The 25,470-nt window shown below is 45.6% G+C and overlaps 1 protein-coding gene across 1 annotated transcript in view; it reads right to left on the bottom strand.

Moving 5' to 3' along the window:
* Nucleotides 1-25,470, bottom strand: part of LOC130285365 (transmembrane protease serine 9-like) — a 59,269-nt gene extending 33,799 nt beyond the window's left edge. The window contains exons 1-5 of the mRNA XM_056536725.1: nucleotides 25,389-25,470; nucleotides 17,639-17,834; nucleotides 17,256-17,534; nucleotides 13,069-13,234; nucleotides 10,666-10,914 (exon numbers count right to left, since the gene is read on the bottom strand). Of these exons, the coding sequence (XP_056392700.1) occupies nucleotides 10,666-10,914; nucleotides 13,069-13,234; nucleotides 17,256-17,534; nucleotides 17,639-17,834; nucleotides 25,389-25,470 (972 nt within the window). The remainder of the gene's footprint in view (nucleotides 1-10,665; nucleotides 10,915-13,068; nucleotides 13,235-17,255; nucleotides 17,535-17,638; nucleotides 17,835-25,388) is intronic.

The raw sequence follows: 25,470 nt of genomic DNA, 5'->3' as shown, positions 1-25,470 counted from the left end.
ACGATTTTGCAAATATTTAGAATATAGTTCTATATATTTGTAATGACAAATATATTTTTTTTTCACAAATGCTAATTTTTATGAGAATTTTTATGCAAATTTTCCATGGGAATTTTCAAAGCGAACGAACATAGCGAATATGCGAATTTCGTGAACCTAAGACGAATAGTCTTCAATATATTCGCGAAATATCGCAAATTCGAATATGGCCCCGGACGCTCATCACTATTTATTATCTTTAATATCTTTTCAGTGATATTACAGAAGGTCTCAATGGTTCGGTCTTGGTCAGAACTCTGGACACTGACATTTAATGTGGATAAGTGCAAGATGATGTAATAGAGCAGCAGGAAATGTTAGCACAATGCTTGGGTGTATAGGGAGAGGTATTGGTAGTAGAGGAGGTGCTTATGGATGTATAGGTTCAATGAAGAAAGAAGCAGTGGATCGCACTCACCCAGATTTTAACACTTTATTCCGTCACCGATACGACAGGTAGGTACATAGGTGGAGGCGGGGGGAACAGGAGCTCTCCCCCCCCCCCCCCCTCCGCCTCCACCTATGTACCTACCTGTCGTATCGGTGACGGAATAAAGTGTTAAAATCTGGGTGAGTGCGATCCACTGCTTCTTTCTTCATTGAGCTTTCGCTTTGTCTATTTATGGAGTTACGCACCACTGCAATCAACCCTCTAGCTAGCCGTGCTGCTGCTACCATGCATTAAGTGCTAGTTGCCCATAGTCCTGTCAGTGCTGGATCCACAATCTCTTTGTGTGTACACATGGATGTATATGGAGTGGCATTAGCAGTAGAGAGGGAAGTACTCATGAGTGTATAGGGAGAGGTATAAGCAGTAGAGGAATGGGCTCATGGGTGTAAAGAGAGAGGTATAAGCAGTAGATGATTTATATAGGAGAAACACTCACAAAAGAAAACATGGTGTCACATATAGAGGACATAGTGCTATATAGAGGACATTATGTTAAATAGAGGACATAGTGTTATATAGAGGGCATAGTGTTCAATATAGAGGATATAGTGTTATAAAGAGGACATAGTGTTATATATAGAGGACATAGTGTTATATATATAGAGAATAAAGTGTTATACTGGGGACATAGTGTAATATAGAGGATATAGTGTTATATAAATGACTTAATGTTATATAGAGGGGGAAGTGTCTGCAGCAATATCAGAAAGTATTACTTTATTGAGAGAGTAGTGGGTGCATGGGATAGCCTTAAGGTTAGAGATACGCATAAGGTTATCCTTTAAATGAGATAGAGATAGGCATAAGGCTATCCTTCATATAAGATAGAGATAGGTATAAGGCTATCCTTCATATAAGATAGGGATAGGCATAAGGCTATCCTTCATATAAGATAGAGATAGGTATAAGGCTATCCTTCATATAAGATAGGGATAGGCATAAGGCTATTCTTCATATAAGATAGGGATAGGTATAAGGCTATCCTTCATATAAGATAGGGATAGGTATAAGGTTATCCTTCATATAAGATAGAGATAAGCATAAGGTTATCCTTCATATAAGATAGAGATAAGCATAAGGTTATCCTTCATATAAGATAGGGATAGGTATAAGGCTATCCTTCATATAAGATAGTGCTAGGAACAACTTTCTCACACAAATAACTTATTTTATGGATAAATTGGAAGAAATATCTAAACCATAAAGCTGCTTTAAGATCTATATTAATAAATTAGATATAGACACAGTGAAACAAAAATGGGGACTTATTCCGTATGACGTCCTAGAAGAGCTGTTTATAAAGGAGATAATGGTACTTTCCTGGGGCTGCATCGGGCAGCATGCGGAGTGCCTACAGCTTTATAATATAGGACCATAGACAGTCCATGTGTGGTCTCCCTACATCATGCCTAACCTGTGCCCGCTCCTCCCAAAAAAATACACACCTTTATTTATTGTTACAGAGAGTGGGCAGAATTCTCATTTTGTGGTAGTCCTTGACTATTAGCGTGAACTTTTACTTAATTTATTGGATTAATATTTAAATAGAAAATTTTTAAATGTAAAACCGTATTTTAAAATTAAAAGCCAAAGTTCAATTATACAATACCATTAAAAGTCCCAAAATTTGCCAACTTTAAACTCAACATTGCATTTGTATAAACTATAAGGTAAAAAAATAAAAAATAATGAAAAAAATATAAATATACGGTATATATTTTTAAAAACAATTGAAAACTTCACAAGTGCACGAGAATCCAGTCTAAGATAAGTAGTGAATCCAAAATTTGTAAAAAGAGAAAAAAATTATATTAATTATTTTTTATAGCATTTTTCATTCTTTGATATGTTCAATAAATGTGAATTGACTCTCACAGTCACTCAGTTACCCTAATATATTTTATCATTTCAGGAGAGGATCCTGAATCTCATTTGTTATATGTCAAAAAATATTTAACCTTATTAAGTCTTAATAGACTTTTTGTCAATCTAATAATTAAACCAGTAGATTTCTAAAGTCTATAGATTTTTTTTTTTGTTTTTAAAAAAAAATTCTTTAGAATCCTATGGGCACAATTCTTCTCATGCCGGTCTCTAATGAATCTTCCCCCCATGATAAGTCTTCCATGATCAGGATAATACATACCTACACCCAGCAGTCTTATCATTAGTGGTGGAGCCATCCGTGAAGAGTGTTAAGACGCTGATGTCTCTTCATAGAACGTCTCTTCTGCACCTCTGGAAGATAGTGGATCGGGCTGTATTTAAGGATGTTCACGAGATTATGTCACCCATTCATCTTAAATATCAGCATTCAACAAGAAAATGTTGACACACCTGAATGTTAATCTATGTACAATAACACTTGAAGAGTAACATACATCGCTGATGGTTAATCCCATAACTTGTCACCAGACGTAATCCTTTTTGTTATGTCAGGAATCTTGAAGAAAATGTTTATTGTGTTACTACATTTATTAGAATTTTTACTTAATTTATAAACATCGAGTTTAGTCTTTGATATTGAAGATTCAGAAGTCAGAGCCCTGGTGACATTTTTCTCAGGGGCCTCATAGGAGGATGAGGAGATGAGACAATATGTAGGTGAGATGTGACATGAAGTCAAGGGGCAACAGGAAAAAGAGTAAAGTCAAGGACAATACAAAGTCAATAAAGCCAGACCATCACAGGACAAACCAAGGTCAATAAAGCCGGACCATCACAGGACAAACCAAGGTCAATGATAGAGCCGGACCATCACAGGACAAACCAAGGTCAATGATAGAGCCAGACCATCACAGGTCAAACCAAGGTCAATGATACAGCCAGATTATCACAGGTCAAACCGAGGTCAATGATACAGCCAGACCATCACAGGTCAAACCAAAGTCAATGATACAGCCGGACCATCACAGGACAAACCAAGGTCAATAAAGCCGGACCATCACAGGACAAACCAAGGTCAATGATACAGCCGGACCATCACAGGACAAACCAAGGTCAATGATACAGCCAGACCATCACAGGTCAAACCAAGGTCAATGATACAGCCAGATTATCACAGGTCAAACCGAGGTCAATGATACAGCCAGACCATCACAGGACAAACCAAGGTCAATGATACAGCCAGACCATCACAGGACAAATCATGGTCAATGATACAGCCGGACCATCACAGGACAAACCAAGGTCAATGATAGAGCCGGACCATCACAGGACAAACCAAGGTCAATGATACAGCCAGATTATCACAGGTCAAACCAAGGTCAATGATACAGCCGGATCATCACAGGACAAATCATGGTCAATGATACAGCCGGACCATCACAGGACAAACCAAGGTCAATGATAGAGCCGGACCATCACAGGACAAACCAAGGTCAATGATACAGCCAGATTATCACAGGACAAACCAAGGTCAATGATACAGCCGGATCATCACAGGACAAACCGAGGTCAATGATACAGCCAGACCATCACAGGTCAAACCAAAGTCAATGATACAGCCGGACCATCACAGGACAAACCAAGGTCAATGATAAGGCCGGACCATCACAGGACAAACCAAGGTCAATGATACAGCCAGACCATCACAGGACAAACCAAGGTCAATGATACAGCCAGACCATCACAGGACAAACCAAGGTCAATGATACAGCCGGACCATCACAGGACAAACCAAGGTCAATGATAGAGCCGGACCATCACAGGACAAACCAAGGTCAATGATACAGCCAGATTATCACAGGACAAACCAAGGTCAATGATACAGCCGGATCATCACAGGACAAACCGAGGTCAATGATACAGCCGGATTATCACAGGACAAACCGAGGTCAATGATACAGCCGGATCATCACAGGACAAACCAAAGTCAATGATACAGCCAGACCATCACAGGACAAACCAAGGTCAATGATACAGCCGGACCATCACAGGACAAACCAAGGTCAATGATACAGCCGGACCATCACAGGTCAAACCAAAGTCAATGATACAGCCAGACCATCACAGGACAAACCAAGGTCAATGATACAGCCGGACCATCACAGGACAAACCAAGGTCAATGATAGAGCCGGACCATCACAGGACAAACCAAGGTCAATGATACAGCCGGACCATCACAGGACAAACCAAGATCAATGATACAGCCGGACCATCACAGGACAAACCACAGTCAATGATACAGCCAGACCATCACAGGTCAAATCAAGGTCAATGATACAGCCAGACCTTCACAGGTCAAACCAAGGTCAATGATAAGGCCGGACCATCACAGGACAAACCAAGGTCAATGATACAGCCAGATCATCACAGGACAAACCAAGGTCAATGATACAGCCAGACCATCACAGGTCAAACCAAGGTCACTGATACAGCCAGATCATCACAGGTCAAACCAAGGTCAATTATACAGCCAGACCATCACAGGACAAAACAAAGTCAATGATACAGCCAGATCATCACAGGACAAACCAAGGTCAATGATACAGCCAGACCATCACAGGTCAAACCAAGGTCAAGGATACAGCCAGACCTTCACAGGTCAAACCAAGGTCAAGGATACAGCCAGACCATCACAGGTCAAACCAAGGTCAATGATACAGCCAGACCTTCACAGGTCAAACCAAGGTCAATGATAAGGCCGGACCATCACAGGACAAACCAAGGTCAATGATACAGCCAGATCATCAAAGGACAAACCAAGGTCAATGATACAGCCAGACCATCACAGGACAAACCAAGGTCAATGATACAGCCGGACCATCACAGGTCAAACCAAGGTCAATGATAGAGCCGAACCATCACAGGACAAACCAAGGTCAATGATAGAGCCGAACCATCACAGGACAAACCAAGGTCAATGATACAGCCGGACCATCACAGGACAAACCAAGGTCAATGATACAGCCGGACCATCACAGGACAAACCAAGGTCAATGATACAGCCAGACCATCACAGGTCAAACCAAGGTCAATGATACAGCCAGACCTTCACAGGTCAAACCAAGGTCAATGATAAGGCCGGACCATCACAGGACAAACCAAGGTCAATGATACAGCCAGATCATCACAGGACAAACCAAGGTCAATCATACAGCCAAACCATCACAGGACAAACCAAGGTCACTGATACAGCCAGATCATCATAGGTCAAACCAAGGTCAATGATAAGGCCGGACCATCACAAGTCAAACCAAGGTCACTGATACAGCCAGACCATCACAGGTCAAACCAAGGTCACTGATACGGCCAGATCATCACAGGTCAAACCAAGGTCAATGATACAGCCAGATCATCACAGGTCAAACCAAGGTCAATGATAAGGCCGGACCATCACAGGACAAACCAAGGTCAATGATACAGCCGGACCATTACAGGACAAACCAAGGTCAATGATACAGCCGGACCATCACAGGACAAACCAAGGTCAATGATACAGCCAGATCATCACAGGTCAAACCAAGGTCAATGATACAGCCAGACCATCACAGGACAAACCAAGGTCAATGATACAGCCAGATCATCACAGGACAAACCGAGGTCAATGATACAGCCAGACCATCACAGGTCAAACCAAGGTCAATGATAAGGCCAAACCATCGCAGGTCAAACCGAGGTCAATGATACAGCCAGGTCATCACAGGTCAAACCAAGGTCAATGATGAAGCCAGACCATAATAGAACAAACAAGGGTCAATCATAAAGCCAGAACATCACAGGACAGACAAAGGTCAGTGATAGAGCCAGACCATAATAGAATAAACCAAGATTAATGATAAAGCCAGACCATCACAGGGCACACCATAGTCACTGATAAGGCCAGACCATTACATGAAAAAACAAAGGTCAATTATAGAGCCAGGGATACAGATGCGGAAGTTGGGAATCTCGGCAGGGGTTCCCTGGTTCTTCCAGCAGGCAAACAATTTCGGCACTCGGAGCGCTACACCGGTGGCAGGATGGCACAGGAGTCGGGTGCAACTTGGTGGTTAACTTTTTATTAGATTCATAAAAAATGGTGATACACTGGGCAACGCATTTCAGAGGGGCTCCCTCCTTCCTCAGGTCTAAGTGCTAATAGAGCCAAACCATCACAGGACGAGCCAAGGTCAATGATAAAGACAGACCATCACTGGACATGTTAAGGTCAATCACAAAGCCAGACCATCACAGAACACAATATGTCAATAATAAAGCCAGACCATCACAGGAAAAGCCAAGATCAATGATAGAGCCAGACTATAATAAAATAAACCAAGGTCAACAATAGAGCCAGACCATAATAGGATAAACATAGGTCAATTGTGGTGTCTCGGTACCATATTTCATACTGTACCTTTGTAGAAGTCCCCGTAGTAAGAGTTACTAGGAACGTCGGGGTCCCTCTTCTTTAGTTATCCCCTCGTCACTTTTTTGTCATTCTTCTCTCCAGATCCTTTCTGGCTCTGTCAGGTTGGATGTAGATCTTTGGTGAATCAATTTTCAGGTCTCTGCAGAGATGTTCAGTTGGGTTCTGGCTCTTGTTGAGCCACGCAAAGGACATTCACAGAGTTGCCCCTAAGCGGCTTCTGTGTTGTCTTGGTTGTGTGCTTAGGGTCATTGGGGGAGAATTATTAAAACCTGTGTAAAGGAAAAGTTGACCAGTTGCCAATAACAACCAATAAGATTGTTTTTATTTTTCACTGTCCCTTTTTAAAATGAAAGAAGCAATATGATTGGTTGTAATGGGCAACTGGTTAACTTTTCCTCTACACAGTTTGTGATTAATTTCCCCCATTGTATCCATGGAAGGTGAACATTCAGACCAGTCTGAGATCCAGAACTCTCTGAATCAGGTTTTCATTAGGAATATCGCTGTCATTTTCTCCATTCAGCTTTCCTTTAACCCCAAGTCTCCCGGCCCCACCATGCTTCACTGTGGGGATGGTTTTGCGCAGGTGATGGGCAGTGCCTGGTTTCCTCCAGACATGATGCTGCCCCCACCATGATCACTGTAGGGATGGTATTGGGCAGGTGATGGGCAGTGTCTGGTTTCCCTCAGACATGATGCTGCACCCACCATGATCACTGTAGAGAGGGTATTGGGCAGGTGATGGCAGTGCCTGGTTTCCTCCAGACATGATGCTGTCCCCACCCTCATCACTGTAAGGATGGTATTGGGCAGGTGATGGGTAGTGCCTGGTTTCCTCCAGATATGATGCTGTCCCCACCATGATCACTGTAGGGATGGTATTGGGCAGGTGATGGGTAGTGCCTGGTTTTCTCCAGACATGATGCCCCCACCATGATCACTGTAGGGATGGTATTGGACAGGTGATGGGTAGTGCCTGGTCTCCTCCAGACATGATGTTGCCCCCACCATGATCACTGTAGGGATGGTATTGGGCAGGTGATGGGTAGTGCCTGGTTTTCTCCAGAAATGATGCCCCCACCATGATCACTGTAGGGATGGTATTGGACAGGTGATGGGTAGTGCCTGGTCTCCTCCAGACATGATGTTGCCCCCACCATGATCACTGTAGGGATGGTATTGGGCAGGTGATGGGCAGTGCCTGGTCTCCTCCAGAAATGATGCCGCCTCCACCATGATCACTGTAGGGATGGTATTGGGCAGGTAATGGGCAGTGCCTGGTTTCCTCCAGACATGATGCTGCCCCCACCATGATTACTGTAGGGATGGTATTGGGTAGGTGATGGGCAGTGCCTGGTTTCCCCCAGACATGATGCTGCCCCCACCATGATCACTGTAGGGATGGTATTGGGCAGGTGATGGGTAGTGCCTGGTCTCCTCCAGACATGATGTTGCCCCCACCATGATCACTGTAGGGATGGTATTGGGCAGGTGATGGGCAGTGCCTGGTCTCCTCCATACATGATGCTGCCTCCACCATGATCACTGTAGGGATGGTATTGGGCAGGTGATGGGCAGTGCCTGGTTTCCCCCAGACATGATGCTGCCCCCACCATGATCACTGTAGGGATGGTATTGGGCAGGTGATGGGCAGTGCCTGGTTTCCTCCAGATATGATGCTGCCCCCACCATGCTTCACTGTAGGATAGTATTGGGCAGGTGATGGGCAGTGCCTGGTTTCCTCTATACATGACGCTGCCCCCACCATGATCACTGTAGGGATGGTATTGGGCAAGTGATGGGCAGTGCCTGGTTTCCTCCAGATATGATGCTGCCCCCACCATGCTTCACTGTAGGATAGTATTGGGCAGGTGATGGGCAGTGCTTGGTCTCCCCCATATATGACACTTAACATTGAAGCTATAAATGTGTAAACTCCAGGTGTCTTTCATGTGTCTTACCAAGGAGAAGCTTGTTTCTGCCCAGATTGTGGAGGCTGCAGTGATGGTTCTGAATCTTCTGAAAACCTTCTCCTATCTGTCCACAGAATCTTTAATACTGATCTATTTTGACCATTGGATAGGAGATAAGTCAATGTATGGACATGTAAGTAATGTGAAGACAAACAGTATATATCGCTGTACAGCAAGCTCACTGAGAAAATGAATAATCGTGGTATTTGGTTCCTACATGACAATCACATGACTGGAGAAGCAGCGCAGTTTATTCACCAAATGGCAGCAAGAAATCTGTGCTCCGATGTGTTCAGAAGCTTCATATAGCCATATCCCTACATGTGTGGAAAAGGACAAGGGGCGTTCATTCCCACCTTCGGTGGTGTCCCAGCAGATAAAGCCCCATCAGTCAGCAAGTTGACACCTGCTATTGGATCAGGACACTGATCAGACAGTTACCCCCTATCCTGTGGACAGATGATCACTATTAATCGTGAGAGAGCCCATATATTGTCCTACTGATCTCGCGGCCAATGTGGCTGCAGGGCAGGAAGGGTTTTCTGTGTTCAGTAGAGGAACATTATGTAACAAAGTAAGAATAATCATGGAGGAGATCAGTGAGGATGACTGTGCTGCACAAGCTGGTGCAAGGATAGCGAAAGCTAATTGTGCCGCCCCTTGACCCCACCCATTGGCTCCACCTTTTGACATGCCCCACTTTACTACTGGGGTGATACACTGTATCAAACCTCCTTCTCATGTAATCACCTTAGTACTGGGGTGGCACACTGTAACAAACCTCCTCCTCATGTAATCTCCTTCCTACTGGGGTGATACACTGTATCAAAACTCCTTCTCATGTAATCACCTTAGTACTGGGGTGGCACACTGTAACAAACCCCCTCCTCATGTAATCTCCTTACTACTGGGGTGACACACTGTAACAAACCTCCTCCTCATGTAATCTCCTTACTACTGGGGTGACACACTGTAACAAACCTCCTCCTCATGTAATCTCCTTACTACTGGGGTGACACACTGTAACAAACCTCCTCCTCATGTAATCTCCTTACTACTGGGGTGACACACTGTAACAAACCTCCTCCTCATGTAATCTCCTTACTACTGGGGTGACACACTGTAACAATCCTCCTCCTCATGTAATCTCCTTATTACTGGGGTGACACACTGTAACAAACCTCCTCCTCATGTAATCCCCTTACTACTGTGGTGGTGGGTTTTGCTGGATGGGTGGATGTTTTGGATTCTGGCTAACTTTATTGCTGCGGGCAGAGCCGCGCCCTAATCAAGACTGCGCTCTAGGTGGTTGCCTATTTTGCCTATAGACAGAGCCGTTCCTGATGCTACAATACCCTGGACCCTCCAATATATTAGCAATTCTGACTAGAATTAATTTTTTTTCCTATTTTAATAAGTTCTTATTGAATTTTACATATAAACATGAAACATTTTTACATAAATAGCAAAAAGAAAAATATAAAATGTAAGTAATAGAATTTAGTTTTCTACATCACATATATTCCGTCACGCCCCCTCCCATAGACTTGCACTGAGGGGACATGGCCGTGACGTCACGAGCCTCCACCTCGCATCGCCAGTCATCCGGCACTAAGCGAAGTTCGCTCCAAGCACCGGATTTCTGGGGTGCCGCAGCCGAGATACTTTGGATCGGGGCTAAGATGTCTATGGGCGGAGTACCTCTTTAAAAATTGTGTCCCTTTGGTGGAGATTTCATGGGGATTCAATGACTACGATAAAGACTGGAACGTGTGTTCTTCAACAAAAAGCCTTGATTTCTTCATTGCTTGGTCCTGTACATTATAAGCTAGAGATATCGGAGAACTGAGGCCGCCATTGGGAGAAGCGTCAGCACATAACGCGACATGTTCATGTAACCACTGCTTTTTGATGTCGTTGTGGTCGTAGTTGGTATCAGCCCTGGTATGAGTGACTGGATCAGGGACTGATAAGCGGATACCAGGGTGTACACCCCAGGACGGTTGGATTTGGCGCATCCTTCTCCCCAGCTTACAATGCCAACCTGGTACCAGACTCCATTGACCTTACACATAAGAGGACCTCCGGAGTCTCCCTGAAAGACAATAGAAAACAGGGAACATTGTTCTCATGACATAATCTCTTCTGATTATGGGCACATCAAGCCAATATGATGTTCTTTGTTTCTTATACAGTGACCCCCGACCTACGATGGCCCCGACATACGATTATTTCAGCATACGATCACTCTCAGAGGCCATCGCATGGTGAAGGCAGCATCAACATACGATGCTTTTGTATGTCGGGGCCATCGCATAAACGGCTATCCGGCAGCGCAGACTGCTTCAGCTGCCACCGGATAGCCGTTTATGGTGCCCAGTGTGGTCCGGTGATGATCACTTACCTGTCCTCGGGGCTCCGGCGCGTCCTCTTCGGGATCCCCTGCATCGTTGACGCTCTCCATCGTCGTCATCACGTCGCTGCGCACGCCGTCCCATCATCCAATAGGAGCGGCATGCGTAGTGACGTGATGGCGGCGACGGAGAGCGAGGATGCCGGGGAAGCAGAGGCCTTGCCGGAGCGTCAGGGACACACCAAGGACGCGGCGACAGCGATGGACAGCGACTTCCAGGGCAGCGGTGACGAGCGGTGACGGTCCGGAGCGGCGGGCACAGGTGAGTACAACTTCCTATACCAGTGGTCTTCAACCTGCGGACCTCCAGATGTTGCAAAACTACAACTCCCAGCATGCCCGGACAGCCGTTGGCTGTCCGGGCATGCTGGGTGTTGTAATTTTGCAACATCTGGAGGTCCGCAGGTTGTAGACCACAGTCCTATACTTTACATTGCACGGATCCCTCAACATACGATGGTTTCAACAAACGATGGTCCATTTGGAACGGATTACCATCGTATATTGAGGGATCACTGTATTTCCGTTCCAAGGGGAACATCTATCAAGAATTTTTAATTATTTTAATCTACTTCCTTGTCTTCCGTCTGTACCTTCCTGTTTTTGTGCATAGTTAGATGAAGAAGAGGATTTGTTGAACATTGTGAGCATCTGTCAGACCAGAGGAATCAAAGGGGTACTCGGCTGCTAGACATGTCCAAAAGATAGGGGATAACATGTCTGATGGAGGGGGTCCTGCCACTGGGACCCCCGCGATCTCTGCACAGCACCCGCCATTCTGAATGAACGCTGGGTTCTGGCGGCAGTGGTCATGATGTCACTGCACGTCTCTCCTAGAGACATGCATAGAGGGGGCATGTGTGAGATCACAAGTGGGCGTGGCAATCACTGCATCCGGAACCCAGTATTTGTTCAGAATGTCGTGTGTTGCGCAGAGACCTTTGGATAGAGGATAACATGTCTAGCAGCTGGGTAACCCTTTAAGGGTGATGACTTGGTTAGAGCCCTGTCCTTCCCCAGGAGCTGTCCAGCTGTCTCCTTACATTACTAATCACATGCATAGTACCTCAGCGGAAGCTTATATATGAAAGAGACCCCTCCCCTGAGGACCAGTGAATATATTCTGCTGAATTTGTGAAGCTAGGTAACTGTTCAGTATTCATATCTCCTGAGACTTCAGCTGAGACTGTGAAAACTCGGTTATCACTGATATGTACTCAGACAACTGTAATTTACAAATCTGTTTAACTTTCTCGCACCAGTTGATTAAAAAAAAAAAATATTCCACTGGAGTACCCCTTTAAATTACTTGATGCATAGGGCAGCCAAATGAAAAGAGAAATATAAATTACAATTGTTTTACAGGAATATTGAGGTTAATAAATCCCCCTTTAAAGAGGTCCCCAGGATAGTACTTTTTCATTTTGTAATCTGCCTAGAATGTCACCATTAAAAAAAAAAAAAAAATTGCCTTACGTCCCGCAGCTCTCCTGGTGCCTCCGGCATCCAGCTCCCGTCCTCTGCAGTAATCCTCTTCCTGCTCCTTGTGGTTGGATCATCACTGCGGGTCAGCTGGTGTCGGGACCCAATACATAACAGTGCAGATCAGCCAATCACTGGCCTATGGGGATATCATTGTGGCCGGCATTTAGCTAAGATGCAGTGTGACGGGTCAACCACGAGATACATGATACCTGAGGCACTACCGGGGAGCAATGGGAGGTAAGTCCGTTTTTCTTTTCTTTATGCAGACATTCTGTGCAGGTTACAAAGAAAGTTTAATCCAGAAGTACCCCTTTAATATGACTGCTGGAAAATAATATAATGATTCCTCACCTGACAGGAGCCCTTCCCTCCAGCCGCATATCCAGCACATCTCATGGTGTTATAGACTAAGGTAAGGAAACTGCTGTACGTTGAGTTCATGTGATACATTGTGTCACACGTCTTGTAGTCGATCAGTGGGACCATCACCTTCTGAAGTGTCAGCGGGTACGCCAAGCTCAGTGAGAAAATGAGTAATCGTGTTATTTGGTTCATTCATTCATTCTCTATAAGGCTTCGGAAGAGAGAAGAACTCTGTAGTCGGCTGCATTCAGAAGCTCTATATATGGAAAGGTGTGGTAGCTCAGCAAGTGTGGAAGGGGACAAGGGGCGTTCATTCCCACCATCGTTGGTGTCCCAGCAGTTGGATCACCATCAGTTGGCAAGATGTCACCTGTCTCATGGATCAGGGACCCCCACTGATCAGATAGTTGTCCCCTATCCTGTAGACAGATGACAACTTTTAATCATGGGAGAGCCCCTCCATGGTCCTACTGATCTCTTGGCCAATGTGGCTGCAGGCTGGGTTCTCTGTGTGTAACAAAGTAAGAAGAACCAAGAAGGAGATCAGTGAGGAGGACTGTGCTGCAGCTTTATGGGGTACTCCACCCCTAGACATCTTATCCCCTATCCAAAGGATAGGGGATAAGATGTCTGATCACGGGGGGTCCCGCCACTGGGGACCCCGCAATCTCCTTGCTGCACCCAGCATTCATTTAGAGCGTCAGGTGAAGTGCCGGAGGCTCGAGATGTCTGAACATCTGAAGTGAACAAATCCTATAGGGGCTATGCAAGGATCCACAGCAAAGTGATAATTCCCAACCTCTGTGTGTGGGTTGACCATAGGGGGACCTCCTGTGCATTCCTACACAATCCTCATTGTGAACCACAAAGCCCAGCAAGACTTTTTTGAAGGCTCAGACCTGTATGATAGCAAGACATATTGAAAGTGCCATGAATGCAGTATAGCGCCTTTACTCACATATACAGGGATTCATTGCGTAAACAGTATACCTACAGATTTTGACATAGCAGCAGACTTAATTATGTGCAATTAAAATGCATCAATATTATAAAGACATTGTACATTTATTTTCCTGGTTCAATGAAACTTGAGTAAAGAAATGAAACACAAAGAGTGCATACAAGTGACACACATTAGCCCTGTTAACACAGTGTTCATATAAATATTATTGGTTTCATCAAACACACATTATATCTTCCTATTTGAGACATAGCAGCACACTAAAAAGTGTGACCCACCAGCTTGCAATAGCTGGGACCGTAATTCCACAATGTGTATGGTCACATCGAAAATGCAACTGAGGTCCGAATATGAAAATAGCTTTGAATTTATTTCACACCACAAAGTGTAGGTGTGCAACGTTTTGGCAAAGTGCCTTTATCAAGCATCCAACGCACATTACCCTTCTAAAGCAACTGTACCTTTATAGGTTTGGGTTCATCAAAATTGCCTTATACCTACCTGGTTGTAAGATAACAACGCAGTTCATTGTGTTTAGAGTTAACGTTGACTGGTAAGTGAGTGCAAAATCACCCTAAAATGATCAAAAAACATCAAAATCTTTTACAATAACCAAAAATGTGTTTGGTAAAGAAATTATTCTTCCTAAATGCTCTGTTTCCTCATCTATGTCCTTGCTTCACCACGACTTTAGCATAGCAATGTGTGTGTATGGGGGGGGGGGGTTGCGGGTCGGTCGGGTGGTGATGTACAGGGGCACAGTTGGGTGGTGATGTACAGGGGCACAGTCGGGGGGTGATTTATAGGGGCACAGTCGGGTGGTGATGTACAGGAGCACAGTCGGGTGCTGATGTACAGGGGCACAGTCGGGTGGTGATGTACATGGGTACAGTCGGGTGGTGATGTACAGGGGCACAGTCGGGTGGTCATGTACAGGGGCACAGTCGGAGGGTGATGTACAGGGGCACATTCGGGTGGTCATGTACAGGGGCACAGTCGAGTGGTGATATACAGGGTCATAGTCGGGTGGTGATGTACAGGGGCACAGTCGGGGGGTGATGTACAGAGGCACAGTCGGGTGGTGATGTACAGGGACACAGTCGAGTGGTGATGTACAGGAGCACAGTCGGGTGGTGATGTACAGGGGCACAGTTGTGTGGTGATGTACAGGGGCACAGTCGGGTGGTGATGTACAGGAGCACAGTCGGGGGTGATGTACAGGGGCACAGTCGGGTGGTGATGTACAGGGGCACAGTTGTGTGGTGATGTACAGGGGCACAGTCGGGTGGTGATGTACAGGAGCACAGTCGGGGGTGATGTACAGGGGCACAGTCGGGTGGGGATGTACAGAGGCACAGTCGGGTGCTGATGTATAGGGGCACAGTCGGGTGGTGATGTACATGGGTACAGTCGGGTGGTGATGTGCAGGGGCACAGTCGGGTGGTTATGTACAGGGGCACAGTGGGGGGGTGATGTACAGGGGCACAGTCGGGGGGTCATGTACAGGGGCACAGTCGAGTGGTGATATACAGGGTCATAGTCGGGTGGTGATGTACAGGGGCACAGTCGGGTGGTGATGTACAGAGACACAGTCAGGTGGTGATGTACAGGGGCACAGTCGGGGGGTGATGTACAGGGGCACAGTCAGGTGCTGATGTACAGGGGCACAGTCGGGTGGTGATGTACAGAGGCACAGTCGGGTGGTCATGTACAGGGGCACAGTCGGGTGGTGATGTACAGAGGCACAGTCGGGTGGTGATGTACAGGGGCACAGTCGGGTGGTCATGTACAGGGGCACAGTCGGGTGGTGATGTACAGGGGCACAGTCGGGTGGTCATGTACAGGGGCACAGTCGGGTGGTGATGTACAGGGGCACAGTCGGGTGGTCATGTACAGGGGCACAGTCGGGTGGTGATGTACAGAGGCACAGTCGGGTGGTGATGTACAGGGGCACAATCGGGTGGTCATGTACAGGGGCACAGTCGGGTGGTCATGTACAGGGGCACAGTCGGGTGGTGATGTACAGAGGCACAGTCGGGTGGTCATGTACAGGGGCACAGTCGGGTGGTCATTTACAGGGGCACAATCAGGTGGTGATGTACAGAGGCACAGTCGGGTGGTCATGTACAGGGGCACAGTCGGGTGGTCATGTACAGGGGCACAGTCGGGTGGGGATGTGCAGAGGCACAGTCAGGTGGTCAGGTACAGGGACACAGTCGGGTGGTCATTTACAGGGGCACAGTCGAGTGGTGATATACAGGGTCATAGCCAGGTGGTGATGTACAGGGGCACAGTCGGGTGGTGATGTACAGGGGGTACAGTCGGGTGGTGATATACAGGGGCACAGTTAGGTGGTGATGTACAGAGGCACAGTTGGGAGGTGATGTACAGGGGCACAGTCGGGTGGTCATGTACAGGGGCACAGTTGGGTGGTCATGTACAGGGGCACAGTCGGGTGGTCATGTACAGGGGCACAGTCGTTTGTCATGTACAGGGGCACAGTCGAGTGGTGATATACAGGGTCATAGTCGGGTGGTGATGTACAGGGGCACAGTCAGGTGGTAATGTGCTTAGCTATGTATGCTGGCCACTAACAGAGCGTCTAGAGCGTCTTCTATTTGAAGCATACAGCAAGGTAGAATTTTTTTTTTCCAAATTTGAAAACTTCATTTTAAACATTGAAAATGTAAAACATCTATTTTACTGTCGAGATGGTTTTCATTTTAAAGTAAACATTCCCTTAAAGGTTGAATTTTAGGATTTTTACAAATTCTGTTGCTACTTCCAAAGAGGGATCATTTTTCCAAATTCGTCTTCCGATACCTCCGTGTCCATTATAACACCGGCAGCATCTGCAGAAAACCTAGGATACCTGATGCTGCTGTACTTTAGTGTGAATTAGACTAAAAAATCTACATATTAAAGAAGCTGTTATTTACCATGAGTTACCGCATGTCGCCATTACATACTTAAATACATTACTAGCAGTTTGGCAGTGTTATTCACGTGTTTAGGAGTTTATTTAATTGCGGGTTCTTGTTGAACCGAGCCGCATCTAAACGACAATTTTGAAAAAGTTTGACAAAACCGCCAATTCAAACTTTTCAAAAGTCTAGTACTGAGCTGCAATACTGCACACATGGACAGGTGGGGATCTGTTTTTGGAAGAAAATAGTCAGGTTTTACTAATTCTGGACAACTTCTTTACTTTCACTCACCATTATAGCCAATATCTCCCCAACCGGAGACCCAGCAGTCCATTCCAGTAGGAAAGCTGAGGGAGGATGACGGCAGACAGATGGGCCTGATGTAATTGGTGTAGGTGACGGGAACAGAGAGCTTCAGCAGGGCGATGTCCCCTTGAATGCCCTTTGAATTTATATACTGGGTACTAATTCGAACATCTGACAGACTGTATAAGGCTTCATTGAAATTTTTGAGTTGAAGTTGGTAGGCGCCCAGCAGCACGTAATAGCGTGAAATGGTAACATCACTGTGGAGTAGAGAATATGATCAAATAAATAAACTAAAAAAAATTAAAAAACACAAATTAATAAAAACATAGAAATTCCCCAGATGTGTGAAGCGGGCAATTACTTTTGAAAGCAATGGGCAGCGGACATGACCCATTGGGATGAGATCAGGGACCCTCCACATATGTGGTAGAGTTTCCCCTGTATGTTATAAAGCAGGCTGACCTGCCACGGCCATTCTCCATCCAGAGCATCTGTGCCGCCAACTATACGCCCGGAGACCACTGGAGAACCACAGACAGAACTGGCGTCCACCGCAGCTGGAAGGAAATATTTGTACACATCAGTCATACATTGGCCACCAACTCTACATCACCAAAGATCATTTTATAAAGGTAAGAACGGCAAAGGATGCCAACACTAGGGCACATCTGGGATTGGAACCTTGGGCCTCTTCCACCCAATACAAGAATCATATCTCTAGACCAGCAAGATGACCAAGTACCAATCCCAGACGAGCTCTGACTATGGCTAAATGTGTCACCTTACCTGTAGAAAATCCTTTCACCTGGTCTTTACCAGAGGGGTCTGCTCACTTTGGAGTCTCATATACCAAATCAGAATGATATAGAGAAGATGTCCCCTCTACAAGGATGGCATGACAAGTCACATGCTGGATCAGTTCCTTCCTTATTGCCTTGTAGAATCAGGGACTTTTCCCATCTACAATTCTATAGAGCCCTGCTGTATCTCTGTATGTCTCCAATATCTCATCGTACCATTATACAGAGGTATAAAGCATTGCTTCTGGGGGGAGATTTTCTGCATCATGTGGTGCTGTATGGAGGTACCATATAGTGAGAAATCTGGGAGGTACCACATAGTGAGGAATCTGGGATCTACAACCTGGGACCTTAAGGACTCCTGCTGGCACTGTACAGCCTCCATTTGAATTCCCCCATTTACCATAATGATGTTATTATATGATGATTCGTTTCTATAGCCTCTATGTCTAAGCCTGGAATTTGAACTTTGTTTCAGTAAAAACATGCCATAAGCAATGGGGGGTAAGACAGGGGCAGAGAGTACCCTCTATCACCCAATCATCCCCAACCCCCAGGATGCCACAAAAGGGTGCCATGAAGTTAAATGGGCACTTTAAAAAACTGTTGACATGTTGACTGATGGCGAGAGCGATTGTACTAAGACAAACAATGTAAGTGTTACGCCGAGCGCTCCGGGTCCCTGCTCCTCCCCGGAGCGCTCGCGGCGTTCTCCTCTCTGCAGCGCCCCGGTCAGACCCGCTGACCGGGAGCGCTGCACTGTCACTGCCGGCGGGGATGCGATCCGCGTAGCGGGACGCGCCCGCCCGCGGGTCTGCTCAGTCCCGGCGCGCGCGGCCCCGCTCCCTAGGGCGCGCGCGTGACGGCTCTCTGAGATTTAAAGGGCTAGTGCGCCATTGATTGGCGCCTGGTCCAATCAGCACCTGCACCTATACCTTCACTATAAAAACCCACTTCCCCTTCCTGTCATCGCCGGATCTTGTTGCCTAGTGCCCAGTGAAAGCGTTTTCTGTGTTCCCAAGCCTGTGTTCCAGACCCTTGCTGCCTGCCCTGACCTTCTGCTATGTCCGACCTTGCTCTTGCCTTGTCCTTCTGTACCGCGCCTGTCTCAGCTGTCAGCTGGGGTTGAGTCGCTATCGGGTGGAACGACCTGGGGGTTACCTGCCGCTGCAAGTCCATCCCGCTTTGCGGCGGGCTATGGTGAAAACCAGTAACCCCTTAGACTCCGTTCCCCTGGTACGGCCCACGCCATCACCCCACTGACACAGAGGATCCACCACCAGTGTCCTCGCTGCATACCTATCCGGATCCTGACAGTAAGTCTATGGGATTGTCTATGTGCTAAGGCAAACAATGTAAGTCTATGGGATTGTCTATGTGCTAAGGCAAACAATGTAAGTCTATGAGATTGTCTATGTGCTAAGGCAAACAATGTAAGTCTATGGGCTTGTCTATGTGCTAAGGCAAACAATGTAAGTCTATGGGATTGTCTATGTGCTAAGGCAAACAATGTAAGTCTATGGGATTGTCTATGTGCTAAGGCAGACAATGTAAGTCTGTGGGATTGTCTATGTGCTAAGGCAAACAATGTAAGTCTATGGGATTGTCTATGTGCTAAGGCAAACAATGTAAGTCTGTGGGATTGTCTATGTGCTAAGGCAAACAATGTAAGTCTATGGGCTTGTCTATGTGCTAAGGCAAACAATGTAAGTCTGTGGGATTGTCTATGTGCTAAGGCAAACAATGTAAGTCTGTGGGATTGTCTATGTGCTAAGGCAAACAATGTAAGTCTATGGGATTGTCCATGTGCTAAGGCAAACAATGTAAGTCTATGGGCTTGTCTATGTGCTAAGGCCAACAATGTAAGTCTATGGGATTGTCTATGTGCTAAGACAAACAATGTAAGTCTATGGGATTGTCTATGTGCTTAGGCAAACAATGTAAGTCTATGGGCTTGTCTATGTGCTAAGGCAAACAAAGTAAGTCTATGGGATTGTCTATGTGCTAAGGCAAACAATGTAAGTCTATGGGATTGTCTATGTGCTAAGGCAAACAATGTAAGTCTATGGGATTGTCTATGTGCTAAGGCAAACAATGTAAGTCTAAGGGATTGTCTATGTGCTAAGGCAAACAAAGTAAGTCTATGGGATTGTCTATGTGCTAAGGCAAACAATGTAAGTCTATGGGATAGTCTATGTGCTAAGGCCAACAATGTAAATCTGTGGGATTGTCTATGTGCTAAGGCAAACAATGTAAGTCTAAGGGATTGTCTATGTGCTAAGGCCAACAATGTAAATCTGTGGGATTGTCTATGTGCTAAGGCAAATAATGTAAGTCTGTGGGATTGTCTATGTGCTAAGGCCAACAATGTAAGTCTATGGGATTGTCTTTGTGCTAAGGCCAACAATGTAAGTCTGTGGGATTGTCTATGTGCTAAGGCAAACAATGTAAGTCTATGGGATTGTCTATGTGCTAAGGCAAACAATGTAAGTCTATGGGATTGTCTATGTCTCCAGCACAGAGAACACATTCTAGCGATTGGTTGGAGTCTTAACATCCAGACCAAGACAATCAAAACTTTTGACATGTCTTTATGACTGGGTTACTAATGCTGTATTTGGGGGGGGGGGGGGTTGGGGGGTTGATTATTACTGTATGAGAGACCCGGAAAGCACTAATACTGCATATACTGTATGAGGAAGGCCGGGGATATAATACTGTATAAGGGGGCAGGTAGCATAATTACTGTTTTGGCCACATGGAGCATTTTTACTGTATGGAGGCACAGTGGGAATTATTACTGTTTTGGGACATTATTAGTGTTGGGGGCACAACTGGGCATTATAAGTTAATGAGGACATGGTTGGGCATAATTAGTGAGTGGGGACACGGTTGGGCATTATTAGTACGTGGAGGGCACAGTTGGGCGTTATTATTATTAAGTGGGGGCACAGTTGGACATTATTATTAAGTGGGGGCACAGTTGGGCATTATTATTAAGTGTGGGCACATTTAGGCATTGTTAGTGAGTGGGGACACAGTTGGACATTATTAGTACGTAAAGGGCATAGTTGGGCATTATTAATAAGTGGGGTCACAGTTAAGCATTTTTAGTGAGTGGGGACACAGTTGGACATTATTAGTACTTGGAGAGCACAGTTGGGTATTACTAGTATGTCACCAAAGGTACATATAACCCTACATATATAGTAGGTAAAGGTATGTGATTGTAATTATAACACCGAAAAGAGAACCATACCACAGAATAAACAGCAAGATAATAGAATATACAAAATCAATCTTTATTAATACAATTTAGTGATAAAAAATATATTAAAATTTGAAAAAAAGAGAATAAATAGGCACTGGTGGACATACAAAGATATAGGACAATGGTAGGACACAAATACATCAAAATATGCAAATATAAGGAATAAATGCCACAATAGCTGGTAGGATACAAGGGTGATGCCTGCCAAAAATATGCAATAAAGGGTGCCAAACCATACCTACACCTGAACCCCAACGATCGTTTCGCTGTTATGCCGCTTCTTCATTACTAGTATGTGGAGGTCACAGTTGGGCATTAATAGTTAGGACAAAGTTGGGCATTATTAGTGAGTGGGGGGCACAAATGAGCCAAAGAAAGAGAATTAGGAAAATGGACAATACTAATCTTGAACATGATGCCTGAAAACTCTGATGAAGGGCAAAACATTATGGGGAAGGAAGAAACTGACCCGACAGTATTGGCTAAGCGGCCTGTGAGGTAACGTCCATGAATCCAGAAGAGCAGCAGGGACCGGAGCTCCATGATCAGACAGCGGCTGGGGGAGTGAGGAGGGTGAGTGGATGTTTTTGTTTTTGTTTTTTGAGTACAAGTATAAAGAGTATTACTGCCCAGATAACCCAATAACTATGAGCAGCCCTATTGTATGAATGTAACTTACCAAGGTGCAGTACTATAAGCGCCCCGATAACTCTCAGCTCCATCCTGCTCTTTGTTGGCTCGGATCTATGGGTCCCCCCATTATATAGGCTCCGCTTCTCAGCATTACTTAGTAACGGGCGGATTACAATACAAAGAATGTAAACACATAAATTACTACAAGCTGAAAAATGTAAATCATACATGAATATAAATAACGCTGCTAAGAAAACAGAGACAGACAAAGGGCCGACACCAGTGACCATCTATACAGTGAAGCTGCGGAGCGTTGTTTACAGACACTTCCATCACTGAACGTCACCTTTTACATTTTACTTCCTCTTGATTTTTTTACAGTCGTCAATATTCATTTATGCTGAAAAATCTGAGATTGAACCTGAACCATGACATGGAGGTTTTGATGTTTTTTTTGTGCCCACTGGTTACAGCAGAGTAGTGACCCTTTATATGCCAGAAAATGTTCCTTGTTGTTTTGGTTCTACTAATCTTTTATGAACCATAACCTATTTTTCCATCCACACAGCTGTAGAGATTAAAGGGGTACTCTGCCCCTAGACATCTTATCCCCTATCCAAAGATTAGGGGATAAGATGTCTGATCTCAGGGGTCCCATTGCTGGGGATCCTTGTGATCTTCCTGCTGCATCTGGCATTCGTTTACAGTGTCGGGTGCAGCGCCAGAGGCTCATGATGTCACGGCCACACCCCCTTAGTGCAAGTCTATGAAAGGGGCATGATGTCCAACACGCTCCCTCCCATAGGCTTGCATTGAGGGGGCATGCCCATCACGAGCCTCCACCCCGCATCACCAGTCATCTGGCAGGGAGCAAAGTTCGCTCTGTGCACCAGATGTCTTGGGTGCTGCAACCGAGATTGCGGGGGTCTGAGATCGCAGGGATCAGACATCTTATCCCCTATTCTTTGGATAGGGTCTAAGATGTCTACGGGCAAAGTACCCCTTTAATGTTCGGAGAAGAGTCCTTTCCCAGCTGATTCCAATGTATCCACTTTACCGTTTGTTTTAGCCCTTAAGGGGTATCCCAGCCAGTAATATTTATCCGTTATCCACAGGATTGGGGATAAACGTCTGATCACTGGGGTCTAACTGATGGAATCCCCCATTATCTCAAGATCAGGGTCCTGAATCCCCCTTCAGAATGATGAGACAGTCGAGGGTGTGCTCTACTGTTTCTGGCAGCTCCAATAGACATTGAATGGAGTGGGTGTGCGCATGTGTGGTGACCACCCTATTCATTCACCCAGGACCCAATTCTTTAGACTGTGGGATGTCCCTGCAGTCATACACTTATCTCTAGCCTATAGATGGGGGACACATGTCAACACCTGGAATACACCTTTTATAAACTGCAGCAGGCAGTGTGTGACCAAACATAGTGATTTGTACTGACTGATGCCCGTCCAGTATCTCTAGATGGTGCTGTAACTACGGGGCTTAACAAAAATAGTCATTGTTTTTAATTTGACCAGTAAGAAGACTTAAATCTCTATTGTCACATCCTTGTCATCTTCAATTATAATAAATTACCAGACATAACACATAGGTTCCTGTGTTGGACCTTCTCTGGTCTCCTTCTTGCTGTGTGAAGTTTACACCCAGAGTCCTCAGGAACGGACACTAGGACCTGAACAAGATGGCGTTCTGCTCAACTAACTGGGTCGCCTCTCTGGTTCTGACCCATGCCACAATGTGGCATTATTAGTGGCAAAGTTTTACCATTACTAGTCAATGGGGGCACTGTTGAGCATTATCAGTGAGTAGGGGCACAGTTGGGCATTATTAGTGAGTGGGGGCACAGTTGTTTATTAGTGAGTGGGGGCACAGTTAGGCATTAAAAAACAAGTGGGGGCACAGTTGGGCATTATTAGTAAGTGGGGGCAAAGTTGGGCATTATTAGTGAGTGGGGGCACAGTTGGGCATTAATAGTGAGTGGGGGCACAGGCATTATAAAACGAGTGGGGGCACAGTTGAGCATTATTAGTGAGTGGTGGCACAGTTGGGCATTATTAGTGAGTGGGGCACAGTTGAATATTATTAGTGAGTGGGTGCACAGTTAGGCATTATAAAATGAGAAGGGGCACAGTTGAGCATTATAAGTGAGTGGGGGCACAGTTGGGAATTGTTAGTGAGTGGGGGCACAGTTAGGCATTATAAAATGAGTAGGGACACAGTTGAGCATTATTAGTTAGTGGGGGCACAGTTGGGCATTGTTACTGAGTGGGAGCACAGTTAGGCATTATAAAATGAGTAGGGGCACAGTTGAGCATTATTAGTGAGTGGGGGCACAGTTGGGCATTGTTAGTGAGTGGGGGCAGAGTTGAGCATTATTAGTAAGTGGGGGCACAGTTGGGCATTATTAGTGAGTGGGGCACAGTTGAATATTATTAGTGAGTGGGTGCACAGTTAGGCATTATAAAATGAGTAGGGACACAGTTGAGCATTCTTAGTGAGTGGGGGCACAGTTAGGCATTATAAAACGAGTAGGGGTACAGTTGAGCATTATTAGTGAGTGGGGGCACAGTTGAGCATTATAAGTGAGTGGGGGCACAGTTTGGCATTATTAGAGATTGGGGGCAAAGTTGGGCATTATTAGTGAGTGGGGGCAAAGTTGGGCATTATTAGTGAGTGGGGGCACAGTTAGGGCATTATTAGTGAGTGGGGGCGCAGATCGGCATTATTAGTGAGTGGGGGCAAAGTTGGGCATTATTAGTGGGTGGGGGCACAGTTAGGGCATTATTAGTGAGTGGGGGTGCAGATCGGCATTATTAGTGAATGGGGGCACAGTTCGGCATTATTAGTGAGTGGGGGCACAGTTCGGCATTATTAGTGAGTGGGGACACAGTTTGGGCATTATTAGTGGGTGGGGGCACAGTTTGGGCATTATTAGTGGGTGGGGTCACCTTCTTGCTGTGTAAAGCTTATCCACAGAGTCCTCAGGAACAGACACTAGAATCACCTGTCTGGCTCTGACCCCTAACACGACCTCCTTTTCCTCCTCTAGCTGTATCTTCAGGCCAGGTTCTTTATCTGTTTAGACAATGCATTCTTTTGAATAAAGTTTTTTTTTTACACCTTGAACACACATTCATCAGGAACAAGCGGATATTGTGGTATTTCTTGAAATGTCTGGCCAGAAGCTACAGCTGAGAGCTTGTTTCCTGGGGAAGGCTACACACATATGGCTTCACACCGGGCTGGGAACTAATACATGTTGTCCTGTAACGTTCCTGTTTCAGACATATTCACACCAATCATATCTGGTGATATCTGGTGCAATATGAAGACACGATGGCCATGGACTCATGGACACGACGGAGACCATTTCACAAGGGGACACATCTTGCCTTGGTCACTAAAAGTCGTGACTTTCAGGTTACAATGTCCCTTTTTGAGGTTGCAGACCTCCAGATTCAAACTCTCCTCCAT

This window comes from Hyla sarda, chromosome 8 (genome assembly GCF_029499605.1).
Source record: "Hyla sarda isolate aHylSar1 chromosome 8, aHylSar1.hap1, whole genome shotgun sequence".
Classification (NCBI taxonomy): Eukaryota; Metazoa; Chordata; class Amphibia; order Anura; family Hylidae; genus Hyla; species Hyla sarda.
This window is presented reverse-complemented; position numbering and strand designations above follow the sequence as displayed.